Source organism: Rattus norvegicus, chromosome Y (genome assembly GCF_021556685.1).
Source record: "Rattus norvegicus strain SHRSP/BbbUtx chromosome Y, alternate assembly SHRSP_T2T, whole genome shotgun sequence".
Classification (NCBI taxonomy): Eukaryota; Metazoa; Chordata; class Mammalia; order Rodentia; family Muridae; genus Rattus; species Rattus norvegicus.
The window spans coordinates 59,435,265-59,451,682 of record NC_141555.1 but is presented as its reverse complement, the minus strand read 5'-3'; the positions used below and the strand labels follow the sequence as shown (position 1 = coordinate 59,451,682).

The 16,418-nt window shown below is 44.2% G+C and overlaps 1 protein-coding gene across 1 annotated transcript; it reads right to left on the bottom strand.

The window, feature by feature from the left end:
• Positions 1-12,663: 12,663 nt before the first annotated feature.
• LOC147998052 (spindlin-2-like) lies at positions 12,664-13,188 on the bottom strand. Its single transcript, XM_087601429.1, has one exon. It carries the CDS (start codon positions 13,186-13,188, stop codon positions 12,664-12,666), a length of 525 nt encoding a protein of 174 aa, XP_087457555.1.
• Positions 13,189-16,418: the final 3,230 nt, after the last annotated feature.

The following is a 16,418-nucleotide window of genomic DNA, read 5'->3' as shown; positions in this document are numbered from 1 at the left end:
TTTTATGTTTATTGTTTTCTTAATTACCAAATGGTAACATCCTCTGCCCTTCTGTTTCATTATAAAGGTTATATTTTAAAATGCTGAAATGTTTAAGATGAATTCAGCAAATAATTGGCCTACAATAAATATTGATTTGAAGAATAGATCACAAAATTTGATAGTGAGAAACTCAAGGAGAGAGGATGGGGATTCTTTTGTATTTGGAGATGCAACATTGTGATTTGCTACAGAACTGGACTATTGTGAAACCTCTGCCCAGGTGCAATGCAGTAGGGGACACTGAAACAACACAATAACAGTGCGATTCATGTCTGTATCAGTTAGTTGGAACAGACATTCTTTGTACGAATGATCAAAATAATAAAAGGCTCATTGGGTTCCTTAACCCAATGCATATTTTACATGTCGATTTGGAAGTTCCTGATATTATAGTTGACATAAAAGTCCTTCTCTGACCTAGAATGAAACATACCTTATAAATCTAAAATCTTGTCCCGAGTCTAATGACAGAATAAAGAAAGTCATGAAATGTAGTTACAGTGCAGGCCATTTGTATAAAAATAAATTCCACATTCTGAAGTGCATTGGAAGAGCCGAGGCGACATGCTAGATTATGAATGGTTGACTGTAGCAGAAGGTGATTGCTTGTCAACCCAAGTCACAGTGACTCTCTTTGGAAATGTCTAATTGCACATCACACATCAGAGCAGGTGCTATGTCTAAACATCATAGGGCACCTGCCTTCCTGAAATGCAGAAAAATAAGTGAGAGAGGTTTCCATTGCACAGACATACTCTGGCAAGAGACAGAAGAACAGTATGTCACAGATCAAAAAAAAAAATTCCTCCAATTATCAGTTACCCTAGTCTATGTCACAGGTGAGAAAATGTCCTCAATTATCATTCTGCCTAGTCTAAGTCACAGGTGAGAAAATGTCCTCAATTATCAGTGTACATACTCTATGTCACAGATCAGAAAATGTCCTTCAATTATCAGTGTACCTAGTGTATGTCACAGATCAGATCAGCCTCCTATGGGGCTCTAGCTTTTATATGTTCTCTGAAAAGTCTCCAGCATTCCAAATGTTACACACATGCAAAATCTATCTGCTGGTCGCAAAATCACGCCCCTGCTAGAGCACGAGGCAAATCATAGTCAGCCACTGTTGAGAATTGGAAGCAACCCCATACCCCCCAGCCTGGATTAAAACAAAAACATAGTCTTATAATATTTCTATGTTTTTAAATACACCAAAATTCTCACTGCAAATAGCCAGTTTCATTTGGATATTAGTATAATTGGTTTTCTATCCTTTAATGCACGGAGGGCTCCTGATTAATTTGAATCAGTCTTGCTAGCTTTGTTCTGTGCATGTCACTGGTGTTGAGGTGCATCAGAAGACTCACTGAGACATACCAAACATCTTCTGAAGAAAGATTTTTTCTGCCTGTCAAAAAGAGGGAGGTATCCAAGACAATTTCATCTCTCTTCCTCTTCCTCCCATCCAGTGTTGGGGTTCTGCTGTGCTGTCAGTTGTGGGGGTATAATTGATCGTTCCCACATGCCTTGTAAACCTTGGGCGATTATCTTTCTGGGCCAGGCTTCAGATAATGGCCATACACCAAGTTTTGATACTACCTAGCCCTGAGAGAGAGCATGAACACATAATCAGCTGAAATGGGCAGAAAGTGCCATTGTGACTGAACGGAGGATGTGTGAGGCATCTTTATCTAATAACCACCATTTGTGATAATAAAGATTTCGAATCAAAGCCGATGAGTCAAGTTCTTTTCTTTAATCTGCTTCTTCCAATAGCCCTATACATCCGTAACCCATTTTACTGCCGTCTCTTCTACTGAGAGCGGAGGCAAAGGCTTTCTATTCTCCGCAATGTCCCAACAGACTCAGTACTGATTCCTTTGGGCCCTCCGTGGAAGGGTACATTTAAGCCTAAACCCGCAGGCACCTTTTGGCGGGGGGTTGTGTGGGGTTGAATGTCTCATTTTGTGTGTCGAGCTTGCGCTCAGTTTTCACATTACGTTCTTTTATCCGCGTGCTCGCCCACCCCGAATCATTTCAGACAATGTTATACCCGCTTTCTTTTCCCAGGTGGGGCTTCTGTTCTCTTCTTGTCTCTTGGGCTTCACGGAAAGTTTGTCACCCACAAGTCCCCTGAAATAATTGACAAGGTAAAGCACATCATTAGGTGACCAGCAGGGGTTTTCAGAACTAACAGGCACAGTGGAAGAAATATTGGTAAGATTTATTAAGTCATGAAGTAGTCCCAGGACTAACTATATATGAAAATAAAAAAAGAAACCCAGCTTAAATAACAATGCACACGCGCACACACACACTCACAGACACACAGTCCTGTGAGGTCACAGTTCACAGACAGGTGTCGTCTTCTTCTGTGTTCTGACTGTGTTCACGGCTGGCTGAACTTACTGTGGTAAAGACTGCCACCTATTTTATTATTAACCCTGCCTTTCCTCCTGGGCATCCATCTCAGTGATACTGCCTGGCATCCGTGGACTGAGTGCCAATGGAATGGTCTGTGTATATGACTGGATTACTGGCAGCCTCCTCTCCAGCCCCTCGTGTCCTTTCTCCCCTCCTTTCTTGGCTAGCTCTATGGATTCTTAGGCTCATACTAGGGCAGAGCTATGGGGAAGGGGAAACCTGGGTCCCAGGAGACAATGTGGAGTCATTTTAAGAAGGTAAATGCAGCCAGAGAGGAGGTCTGGGCCCTGGGTTGGCAGCTGATATCTCAAAGGCTCTTGTCTGAGTCATTTATTGACTTGCTCTTCAGAGATAACTATACTCGGAGAAGCAATCCTCTCTATACGCCACCACCTGGAAAGGACCTTTCTTTATTGAATTTCCACATTTCATTTTTCATTTTTGTAATGTATGCATCACGTGTACTCACGGTCGTGTGCACATGTTTGTGGAGGCTGAAAGACTGGTGTCAGTCTCGGGAACACCACCCACATCATCTGAAACAAGGTCTCCCATTGTCCTGGATCTCACCAGTTAGGCTAGATAGGCTGGCCCCCCAAGCCCCAGGATCCACCTGTCTCTACACATCACCACCGTATTAATAATATACAGTGTGCACACACACTCCCGGCATTTCCTTCAAAGTAAGAGCTTGGACTTAAGGACTACAAAGTTAAAATAATCAACGGACTGGAGAGAAAGCTCAGCGGTTAAGAGAAATGACTGCTCTTCCTAGACGTCCTGAGTTCAAATCCCAGCAACCACATGGTGGCTCACAACCATCTGTAATGGGATCTGATGCCCTCTTCTGGTGTGTCTGAAGATGGCTACAGTGTACTCATAAATAAAGTAAATAAATAAAAAAAATTGAACTCAGTGTTTTTGTGGATTACATAGGACTGCCTCCTGCTCTTCTCTTTCTTCTTCTTTTCCTTTTCCTCCTTGTCTTCTAAGGCATATATATGTGTGTGTGTGTGTGTGTGTGTGTGTGTGTGTGTGTGTGTGTGTAGGGGTGTTTTATATGAACGCATGTATATGTACCTTGGGCATGCCTGGAGCTCAGGGAAGCCAGCAGAAAATCTTCCCTGAAACCAGAGTTACAGATGTGTGGGGGCTGCCATGTGGGTGCAAGACATCAAACCTGAGTCCCCTGCAAGAGCAGCCAGTGCTTTTAGCTGCTGAGCCGTCTCTCCAGCCCACAGTGGGATCTGATCCTTAACAGCAGAAGGGATCCTGCTCAGTCTTTTTGATCTGGTAGGAGGTGGATGCAAGAGTGATCATGAGAACTGCTGAATTAGAAAGGAAGAATGGGGTAGAAGGCTCATTTCATACATACTGCAAGGAAAAGGCATCTAGATATATATTTACTGGAGAAACAGGGACGGCCTCGTGCATACATCAGTCCCCTATTAGAGTAAATGTCGACTGGATTGTCCTCTTCTCTGCTTAAAAACACTAAAGTAAATGGCTCATAAAGTAGAAAGAAGTCCCCCCACCCCTTTAACAGAAAGAACTTAGATGTGCAAATGTTTTGACAATTAAAGGGTAGGTCATGAGAGACACGTGATGCCTGTTTTGACTGAAGGTTGACACGGCTTCTGTAAGCATTTGAGTTGGGAACTGCAGTGGATGTTTAGATTTGTTACCACTCTCCTCTGTCTGGTGGCTTGCACTTCTTGAGTGCCATCAGTCTTATGAAGATCAGAGTGTGTTGTGGTTAAGGTGGGATAACGGTAGCTTAAAAATTCGTTAATGACTAGAAATTGTAGAAGGGGGGAAGGTGGCTGCTATCTGTTTAATGAGATCTGGAATTTTCCTTGAGTTCTTTTACAGTAAGATGCTGAGTTTTCTGCAGCAGGCGCAATGCTGCGCTGTAGGCAATACTGTAGCCCTCTCTGTCAGTTAGAAAACAAAAAACCGAGAAAACACCACGTGAGCAGCAGACACGCTCCAAGATTGTGTCATTCTATACAGCTCAGAGCCCACCTGCCTAGGGAATGGTTCCGCCCACGATGGGCTTGACCCTCCTAATCAGCGAACAATCAAAGCAGTTCCTCATAGACATGTCCACAGACCCACAAACCTCTGGGCAGTGCCGCTGAGGCAGGGGCATTATTGAGATCCTTGTGTTTCTTTCGTCTGGTGGTTCTCTTCTTTCTTTCTTGACTTAGAACCTTCTGTTTGGTTACTAGGTGGGGGAAGGGAGCCCACACAGGAAATGTACTGCAGAGTCCAGCTTCACCTCTGCCTCTGGTCCTCTTGTTGGCCCTGTGGGAAGCGTTAAGTTCCTCCTCTCTTTCTGTTCCCACTGCTAAACGTTATAACCGCTGGGTCATTAGCAATCATTCTTGTCCGAGGCATAAGGACAGAAGTGACTGTGTCATCTCCTCGGTAATGCCGATTGTCCGTCCTTCTCTTGAGCCTGCCCAGGTCACTGTGGCTTACAGTGATAGAAGAGACAGAAGCTGCAAGCACAGGCTCCTGGGAATCTGTGAGGCCTCAGTCCTCCCTGCTGCCCCATGGAGTCTGTTCCAGTTTCCTTTCTGTGGCTGAGATAAAAGGCTTGGATGGAAAGTAGTGTAGGGGAGGAAAATGTTTTGACTTCAACTTTCAGGTCATGGAGGGGAGTCAGAGTAGGAACCACAACAAGGTCTTGAGGCTGATGCCACCAAGGGACTCTGCTCGATGGCTTGCTCGAGCTCAACTTGCTTTCTTATACATCTCAGAATCACCTGCCTAGGGAATGGTGCTGCCCACAGTGGGCTTGGCCCTCCTAAGTCAGTCAACAATCAAGGCAATTCCTCATAGGCCTGCCCATAGACCAACACAATAACACAATAAGACATTTGCTAAGCCCCCCCTCACATGTGTGTGTCTGTCTGTCTGTCTTTCTCTCTCTTCAAGTGATGCTGAGTTGATCAGAGGTTATAGTTAACCAGTTTCTGATAGCTGCAGCACGCATCTTGCTTTCTTGTTTCTGTAGACTCATAAATGGTGCAGAGATGTGCCCCATGGGGAATCATACCCGAGTCTCACCAGGAACTGATTTAGATGAGATTTTTGGTACAGGAGTGAGTCAGCACTCTGAACTACTTCGCTATGAAAATGACAAGCGTTTTGGATGCCAGAGGGTAGAATTGGATTGAGTTGTGTTCTCTTTAAAAAGATACGCTGACATCTATTATTTCAATGGCACGATGGGCTCCATGGAAAGGAAGATGACACAAATTACTCTTTAGAAAGAAGTTTATGTGGAAAAGTTCAGCACCACAGACAGCCATCACAACCATGATCAGGCCCTGAAGCAGCAGTGAAAAACATCTGGCCCTGATGGGGAACTTCCTTAGGAGAGATGGTCACCAAAGGGAGCTGTTTTGTCCTCACTCTTTCGGCTTCAATGTCTCAGCATGGGCAGCAACAGCATTTGTTCTGGGAAAAGTGAGGTCTGACAGAGTCTCTGAAGGGGCCCTCCTGGATCTTACACCCTCTGGAAGACCAGTCTTGCAGCTGGTCCTAGTTGGGCTCTGCTCCCTGCTGGGGACAGAGTCTACTGAGTGAGGCCCGAGAAGTGGGATCTAATCCCCCATCAATTATTTTAGACGTGTTTTCTTTTTCTCATGCATCGCTTTAGAACAGGCTTGTTTATCAAGGACCACTGGTCCGTGTAATTCATCAGCTAAGGAAAATGCTCAAATGGCTTTCTTTCAGACTAGCAGGATTTTAAAAGGCGGTTATTTAATTTCAGGCTACTCGTGAGAGGGACAGATAAGCCTAATAGATCATTTTATTTAGTGGGGGAATGACACCTCAGCACAGCAGACACGTGTGTGTGTGTCTGTGTGTGTGTGTCTGTGTCTGTGTGTGTGTGTCTGTGTGTGTGTGTCTCTGTGTGTGTGTGTCTGTGTGTGTGTGTCTGTGTGTGTGTCTGTGTGTGTGTCTCTGTGTGTGTGTGTCTGTGTGTGTCTGTGTCTCTGTGTGTGTTTGTGTGTGTGTGTCTGTGTATGTGTGTGTGTATGTCAGTGTATGTCTGTGTCTGTATGTTTGTGTGTGTGTGTATGTCTGTGTATGTCTGTGTCTGTATGTTTGTGTGTCTGTGTGTGTGTGTCTGTGTGTATGTGTGTCTGTGTGTGTGTGTCTCTGTGTGTGTGTGTCTCTGTGTGTGTGTGTGTGTGTGTGTGTGTGGTGACAGCAGTAACACTGTCAATTTCTCCCTGTCTACTCTTCAGGTTTGATTCTAACTTGGAACTTTTAGTGTGACTTCAACCTCTCCCCTACACCTTTGCCTCCTTCTCTTTCCCGCATCCTTCTGTCCTTTTCTCCATCCTCCAGGGAGGCACACCAGCTTTCAGTTCACAGGGTAAGAAAGCCCAAGTCTTGAAGATGCAGGCAGTCTTCTCTGCCCCTCACGGGCTGCAATCAGAACATGTCCTCCTCTGAATTAGTTCTCCTGATAAAAGAGACACTCTGTTCTGGGTGTAAGCACAGAGGCATGTGGGGGTGGAACCGTTTCTGTGAGAGAATATCCCTTTGGACACTGAGACACACACACACAGCAGAAGGCACGGCCTGAAGGTTGCAATAGACCATATCCTGATGGAGACTGGGGAGATAGCTCAGTGGGCAAGACCCTTTGCTGTGCAAGTCCAAAGAGTTCAAATTCTCTCTGCACCTTTGTAAAACTCCAGGCATGGCTAATCATGTCTGCAAAATGGTAGGGTGGAGACAGGTGGATTGCCATGAGTATCCTGGCCAGCCACACTAGTCAAAATGGTGGGCTGTGGTTCACTGAAGACAGAGAGCAGTGAGGAAGGAAATGCACATTCTACTCATCTCTGCACGTATGTACACATGTATGTGCCCTCGCACTTGGGAACAGGCACTCAACTCATACACACACATGACTACCCCAACCACACCCCTGTTAAACCCTGAGTTCAGCCGCTCTATAACCTATGTGACTATTCTAGCAACACGTAATTCTACATTCTCCTTGTCTTGTAAACCCCATTTTCTGTTCTGTTTACAAACACAAGAAGCTAAACTTATGATTTCCCAGGCCCGGGATGGTGTGTCATAGCTCTTGGTCTTTCTGGATCAGCATCTGTCTATCAACAGAGGGATGTCAACAGAGGGGCTTTGCAACTTACCCTCAGTGACATGGAGCCATTTGGGGGTTTTAACCGGGTGACTGCCGTGCTCATTTTTCCTTTTGAGAAGTAGATTGTACAGAATGTTCAACATCACTCAGTTACGGGATGTACAACACATCAGAGCCTGGGAATAGTGAAATGATTGTCACTGCGGTTTTGTGTATGTGGAGTATGTTAAGACAGTGGATCTGAGAGAGAGAGAGAGAGAGAGAGAGAGAGAGAGAGAGAGAGAGAATGTGAATGAGCTTGATCTTAAAATATCTGTTCAATGTATAATGTGATCAGAATACTACACCTCATACTTCAAATGTATACAGTCTCCATTTGTCATGCATACTCGATAAATCTCAAAAAGAAAGGTAAAGGGGAGTTGGGACAGAAAGTTCTGGAAGGGACTAGGGAGAGAGTCGAGCAGTTAAGCACTCGCTCCCCAGAAACTTACATAGATGCCCCGTGGATGTGGAGACCATCCTATAAGTCCACCTTGGAAGGCAGAGACAGGATGCCCAGAGCATGCTGTCTGGAAAGGTGACCCACACCAAAAGGAGCTTTGCCTGTGAGTGAGAGTTGCTGCCACAGTGAACAAGACAGACAAGACATTAAGGATATTTCCTGAGTGTACCTTGTTCTTCCACATGTGTGTGCATGCACATGTGTTAACTGGGTGACTAATTGTCTCTCTCTCTCTCTCTCTCTCTCTCTCTGTCACACACACACAGTCTCTCTTACACACACACACACACACACACACACACACACACACACACACACACACACACACACATTGAACAAAAAAGTTAAGATCTGGATGCCCAGACTGGATGGATAAAATCAGAAATAACAAATTGTGTTGGAACTCGCTGTGAAGGAAGAGGGGGGCCAGAGGGAGAGATGTGAGTGTGGCTGTTGCTTGTGTCAAAGTGTAAGGCCATATAAACCCAGTGCCACCTCCTCCAGGATCTCAAAGCCACAGCTCTAGCTGAGGTATAGATAGTCAGTGATGTCCGCTCTGTATATGTGTGTGTGTGTGTGTGTGTGTGTGTGTGTGTGTGTGTGTGGTCACTTTTGGAGTGAATGCGACCACAAGCCCATGATCATCAGTTCGCGATCCCGAAACTGCTTTGTGCCCCATCTTAAGTCATCACAGCTCTCAGTGACTGAGTTTAACTGACTTCCAGAAAGCATCTTAGTGGGGCTGACTAATGTTTCATTACATCACAAGGACATTTTCTACTGTAGATAAAATAAACACATATACTTTAGAATAGACAGAGACTTGAAAAATGGAAGTGGAGAAAAATATCACTACCGAGTTTGCATTAAAAAACACATTTATTTTACAATTCTCCAGGATTGTTGCAATTTCCCATATAACCTACACATGATTTCCATATATTAGCATCTTACATAATCACATGAAAATAATTAGGAAAATTAACCTTTGGGAAAAAAAGTACTTTTTTCCTTCCCAGCTCCCGCTCTCACAATGACAACTCTGAAACTAATTATTTATTAACAAATTCATAAGCCACAAACTTTGGCTCATTCAAGGTCTAACTTATTTAACCCATTCAAACTATTCTGTGTTTTCTACATGGTTATTTACTGCGCTTTCATCCCCTTTCTTAGCATCTTCCTCAACATCTCCTTTAGCATCTGCCACAGCGTCCCTCCCTGGGTTTCCTTTTATATGCTATTTCCCAGAATCCTCTCTATCTGCCAGCGTTCTGCCTTGTATTTCCTGCCTCAGCTCATAGGTCATAGACTTTTTTATTGACAGGTGATGCTTAGAAGAGATTCTCTCTACAAACCTTGTTGCATTAACATCAACTAAATGTCTCATTTTAAGTTCTCGTTTTTACTTTTGTTCGTGGGTCTTTTTTGTGTTATTTCATGTGGCTGCAGAACCTGCAAAGGCCAGAAGAGGGAGGCAGATCTCCAGAGCCAGAGTCAGTTGTGAGGATGCTAAGGGTTCTGAGTAGCTGAGCCATCTCTCCAGCCCCTAAATGACACAATTTTGTCACAGCAAGTGGAAAACTGGACACTACTACTCCTATGCCTTTTCACAGTGTAGATTCCAGTCCACACTGTATTTAGATGCTAAGTGTCCTGTAAATGTATTAAAGTTTTTTATTCCCACTTGGGGGGGGGTACTTATCCCTGCATTTCCCCTAGACTTTGAAGGTTGTCAAGGTATGAATGGCCCGTTTTCCAGGCTCTTTGCTTATGGTCCACCTGTCTGGTCTACTGAGCTTCCCTACCCTGTCCTGTAGGTCCTCGATCTCTGATGATCCCCTCACCCTTGTGGATTCATGCTTTTGAACCTTGATTTCCAATTTTTCTTGTGAAGCCGTAGGGAGGTTCGGCACCAAGTGATTTCATTCAGCCTGTGCTATTTAACAGATAAAGTTCCGCTGATCTTTAAAATATTCATTTGAATAATTTAATTTTATATAGATAGTATTATGATCTGGTGTGGAATTCAAATATTTCGCCACCAAGGAACTGAATTTAGGACGTTGTGTAACCTTTTAAAAAGCATTCTCTGGTTTTAAATTTTGGGGTGTGTGTGTGTGTGTGTGTGTGTGTGTGTGTGTGTGTGTTCATGTGTTTCACAGTGTCTAGGTTCCCATCTACAAAATCTGCACAGATAAATCCCAGAATAGACGGGTGGAGACTCTGGAAGCTCCTCTCCCCTAATTGAGGAACTACTGGCAACTGATGACTACAGGGCAGAGGGCCCAGTTTTCTTCATGGATTTGGCCCTTGATGGTTGTCCATGCTCCCCTGGATGTCTGTACTCACCCCACACATCTAGTCAGCACTAAATGGACTCAGCAGTTTCTATTAAAATGCAGATGGAATTAGGAGGGCAGAAAGGGGAGGGATTTGAGGATAGGGGATGGGGATGAATTTGCTCTAACACATTATGTGTATGTACCAAGTTCTTAAGGATAAAAAATAAAAACAAAGTAAATAAATAAATAAATAATAAATTATAAATAAATAAATAATAAATAAATAAATAAAATAATAAAAAATAAAACTAAGTAAATAAATCTGCTCATGTGCGCACATGTGCATGGGTTTATATGTGTGTGGGGGGGGTTGCAGCCCCCTGCTACAAGAGGATACCATGCAGTATCTTTCTCTATGTCTCTCTGCCATTTTCTTTTCATCACTGTGGTGGTTTGAACACGCTTGGCCCATGGGAAGTGCCACTAGTAGGAGGTGTGGCCTTTTTGGAGAAAGTGTGTCACTGTGTATGCCGGCTCTGAAGGCTCCTAGTGTTCAAGCTCTGCCCAATGAGGAAGATGGATGCTCTTCCTGGCTGCCTGTGGCTGCAAGTCTCTCTCTGGGCTGCCTTAGGATTTCGATATAGAACACTCTCCAGCACCATGTCTACCTGGACTCTGCCGTGCTTCCCACCATGATAATAACAGACTGAACCTCTGAAAGTGTAAGCCAGCGCCAATTAACTGTTTCTTTTATTAAGAGTGGCCTTGGTCATGGTGTCTCCTCACAGCAGTGGAGCCCTAACTAAGACAGGTGGTGTCTTTCCCTGATCCCAAACTCTCATATTTTCATCCAGGCTGGAAGCCAGCAGACCTTAGTGATTCTGTTCCCCCTTCCTGTCCCCGGGGTTACAGGTTTCCCCTGCCTGTTTCATGATGACTGGGATCTGATTTCGGGTCTGCTTAGGCAGCAAGCAGTTTCACCCACCCATCCTCCTCAGACCCATCGTGTGGTTTTTATGGCTTACCAGACGATTACAGTCAACATGCAAACACAAATTAGAGATGGCAAGTGCATCTTGATTTCACCTTGTTTTGGTATATTTGAGTTGTTTCAGTGTATTTGAATGATACCTGAGGACTTAGCCCGAGATGTGAAGGAGAAAATGAGGATGCAAAGATCTATGGGATCCCTGCCACTTGCCCTTGCATTCAACATTTCATATTTACAAACAACAACAACCACCACTATGACAATAGTCAACAAGAAGGCATGCATGGAACAGGCTGGCAGAGAAGACACTAAAGGGCATTACATACTTCTAACCTCACTTTCTCCGCTAAAGCCTCATGTATTGAGCCGATGGATTTTGTTGTCAAACCCTGATGATTAATCCCTAGATGGGAGCCCCCTAACACCGAGATGAATGACACCGTGGTCGATGGGATAGTCAGAGCTTGCCATTTTCTTTCCTTGTAAAATCAACCCAGTAGGGAAATAATAACGACAGCTCACATATGTAAATAAAAGAGTCTTTCACACTGATGATAGGAATTGTTACTATATATCCCCGTTCTTTGCATTTTACTTTCATTAGTGTGTTGTTTTCAGTGCCATGCTTGCTACATAGAAAACTGTGCATTTTCTACACTATGTATCTTTTGGGGGTGCACTCTGTAAGCGGAAGACTAAATCAATCCATATCAAAGGGTTCCTCCCTGTCCTGTTTACAGAACTGAAATTAAACTGTTTTTACAAAACATTTCGCACTTGCCTGGCTCATTGTCCTTAGGGCTTAAGTGTGAACTTTCTCCAGGGTCTCAGCTGTGGGAACACTTTGTCTCAAGCTGATGGCACTGTCTAGGAAGGTTGTGGAACCATTCTGACTGTGCCCTAGCAGAAGTAGGTCACTGGGGCAGGAAGAAGGGAGCTGGCTGGTTCAGACTGAACTCTTGGCTGCCTGATCCACCCAAATATAACCCGGGGTCATGAAGGCTCTCAGTGTCCCAGTTCAATGCACTGTAGCCATGTGGTTATTGCCACTACAGTCTAAACCCAATGATTGTGACTGTGCACCCTCAACAAACCTCTATTCCTTTATCTTGATTGTGTCATGAATTTTAACAACTTGACATAAAAATGATGTAAGTGTACATCTGCGTGTGTGTGTGTGTGTGTGTGTGTGTGTGTGTGTGTGTGTGTGTTTGAGAGAGAGAGAGAGACAGTCCTTCGACACATTGACCTGGTAAGATGTCGCAGTCAACGTCTGACTTCATTTCTGCTGGAGTAGATTCTGGAATGATACGGAGGTTACCTTCTGCGTAATCATCCAGGAGCTGGTAGATGTATAGAATGGATCTTTCTCGTAGGTGATATAAAACCACTCCTTCATGATCGGCACCTGGGATGGGACCACCCACCTCCAGTTGTCCTTACAGCCATGTTTGACATCAAATTTGTGCTCCACAGCTCGGCCAACCATGGCACTTGTGAGATATGCGTCTTTCACTTGAGGAAACACTACTTTGTGAGGAAAGACCTTAAGCTTTAAAATCCTCTCATCACTGTGAAGTTCCAGTCCGTAGACACAGTCAATTCCGTCATACTTGACCAGATAGAGACAGGGATTTGTTGGCAGTTGGTCTAGAATGATGGCCTTCCATTGGGTGATGGGCTCATCACCTTCCTTCCATCCATGAGAAATTCTGCAGCCCACAATGTTCCCCAGGGCATGGGGAGAAGGCCTCCTCCTCCTCCGCTTCTGGAAGGATGGTGTGCTCATCCTCCTCAGAGACATCCTCTTCTTCTTGGCTGTAGACCTAGGTGGTAGGCCACGGCATCCTGGTCCACTGTCTTGTGGGTATCGTTCTGTGTTCAGGCTTCATACTTGCCCATGGCCTGGGTTTGAAGAGCTCGCCTTCTTAAACCAGATACAATGCTGTTCCCTCTGTCATATGAGCGCCTGCAAGAACAATGGGGGTGGGGTGGAGGAGGGCGCTGGACCAAGGCTCTTGTCTAAGAGAACTTTGGAGCAGGTGAGGAAGGCGATGGTAGACAGGGATCAGCATCTGAATCTAATTCTGTCATAATCACAAGTTCATAGGAGGGCTGCGCAATGGTGGAGCACACCTTTAATTCCAGCACTCAAGAGGCAGAGGGAGGCCGACCTCTGTGAGATCAAGGCCAGCCTGGTCTACAGAGTTAGTTCCAGGATAGCCAAAGCTACGCACAGAAAAAGCCTCTCTCAAAAATCAAATCAAAAGTTCAAAGGAAAATTAAAAAAAATGGTTCTCTACAGCTCAGAATAACATATTCAGACACATTTCTTCAGCCCGAGGCACTTTGCCTCTGCTGAGGACCTCTCCTTAAATGTCTAGGTCAGTGTGGGATTAAGTATCCCTGTCCCCACTTTAAGCAAGCAGAACAGAGAAAGGATAGCAAAGGAGCCAGAAGGGTGGCCACACCCCTTTTCTACCCTCTAACTATGAACTATGTGGCAACATCCACAAGTGTCTGCCCAGAGACACAGCACACCAGTCCACTGGCTTTCTGTACTGTGCATCCTGACCCAGCCCCAGGTTTATTCCGCGAAGCTGTTGCATCTTCGACCGTAACAAGACTCTTTTGTGTACGCAACAACAGACATTTAGAAATAATATCTCCTGGGGTTGGGATTTAACTCAGTGGTAGAGCAGTTGTCTAGCAAGCACAAGGCCCTGGATTCGATCCTCATCTCCAAAAGAAAAAAACAAACAAACAAAAAAAAAAACAAAAAACAAAAACAACAACAACAAAAAAAAACAAAGAAATATTATCTCCTAAAATGCACAGGCACAGAGAGGAGCTTTGGCATTTTAGTAGGATTATGAATTAGATATTGTTAGCAAAGGATAATCAACTCTTAGACTGACTACCCTAGACCATCCGCTGAGCTCTCAAACGTGGAAGACATCAGAACATACGGGTACTCGCTGTACGAATGAAAACTTTTAGCTTTCTGAGCTACAAGGGTCCCAGTTATCTTCATAAACGTATTTACCGAGAGAAAATGTCCTAGTCGGCCAGATTCTGTCTTCGGAAACCGGTCAGGCACCAAAAGGCTGTTGAACAATTGTGGGGTTCAGGAGCTGAACTGGCTTTCACACCCCGATGCGAAGATAGTGAACCCACCTTCAGGGGAGTCTACCGCCCCCAAGTGGAAGAGAAGCGCAAACTCCGCCCAGTGCTCTGTGACATCATCCAGTCTCTGCTTATGTCATAGAAGCTCTCTCAGCCCAGTTCCTTCCCTAGTTACGCTTAGAAACTTCCAGCATCTAGGTTTTAGCTCCTCATGTAGCCTCCTGGAGACCGAAAATAAAGTCCCCACCTAAATATTCTGATGACTCGAGTCACAGTCTGCCCAAGTAGCTTTTTTCATGCATTTTTTTCTGAAAAAGTCTTTGGTTTCTGAGTCACCAACATCCTTGGTGGTTATTTTCCCAGCTCCTATCTTTCCTTTGGTTATCTTTAAGTCATTCTCCGTATCGGAAATATTGCTATACTCTCTCTGCGAGGCAGCCCACTGGATAGCACACCAAAATTAGCTTTATCAAAACCCACAATTAGAGGAGGGCCATTTTTATTCAAACAAAGCTGGAATTTGACAGGATTAAATACCTTGTATTGAAGTCAATGGGAATCATGAATTATGTATTCTTTGCAAAGAGGGAGGAAATATTAGCTCCTGGACCTGCTTGCAAAGTCGGGATAAACTGACGACAAACCCGATATCGACCAGTCGTATTTTAAATGTCTTAAAATTCACAAGCACTTCAGGTCAAGGAATTTATTAGATCAAATGCAGCAAAACAGGATGAAATAGATGACGTAATTTTGTTTTTGAAATATGGGTAGACAGAATACTGGATGAAGGTAAGTGTGGAATTTACCTGTAAATTAAAGGGCACTTTAATTGTTTGTGTCACATAGTTCTCCAGATCTTCAAAAGGATTCTTTTCAGAACCCTCCCCTGTCCCCACCACACTCTGACCCTCCCTTCCCTCTTCCCAATAATTCCCTTCCACTTTAACATTATAATTTTTTAAACGTACTTAGAGCTTAACAACTTATGGCAGCTTTTTAAAATCTGTCCACTTTTCTAAGTGCACCGTCTTCTTTTTCTCCCTTCTATCTTAGTTTTAAGCACATATTCCTTCACACTTTGTGTTTTACTCTCTCTCTCTGCTCTTATTACTCCTCTTCCATTATGTGACTTTTGGTCCACTATGTGGCTTACCTTAATGTGGGATTAACTCAAAGGACATGATTTTCCCCCTTTTCTCCCATTCATCTTCCTTCTCTAGGCATCTGCTGAGACTTACAGCCTTGGGGATTTTTTTAAGCCTGGAAAGCACACACACACACACACACACACACACACAAACACACACACAGACACACACACACACGCACATACACACAGAAACACTCATACATACCCAAACACACAAACACACACATACATACACACACACACACGCACATTCACACAGAAACACTCATACATACCCAAACACACAAACACACACATACATACACACACAAACACACACACACGCACACACAAACAGACACACAAACAGACACATATATACACACAAACACACAAATACAGAGAGAGAGACAGAAGCAGAGACAGAGAGAGACACAGAGAGAGACAGAGAGCCCCTAAGAAAACACGTAATATCATCTTTCTAAGAACAATAAACAGAGACAACTTTCAAAAAAGTGAAGAACAAGTAGGCAACAAGAAGAATACTCTCATCATAGCCATCAACTTGAGGAGGAAAGTGTTTGTCTCACTCTATCTTCAAGGTTCCTGTCTGTTACTGAGCGACGTTGGGGCAGGAACTCAGGCAGGACTCTAGAGGCAGGAAAGGAAGCAGAGACAACTTAGAAATGCTGGGTACTGGATTGCTATCCATGACCTACTCAGCTTTCTCTCCTTCTCATACAACCCAGGGCCACCTTCATTGGGGATGACACTCC

Bases quoted from the DNA above. Each gene is read 5' to 3' on its own strand.
- LOC147998052 (XM_087601429.1), bottom strand. From the start codon at position 13,188: ATGTCTCTGAGGAGGATGAGCACACCATCCTTCCAGAAGCGGAGGAGG.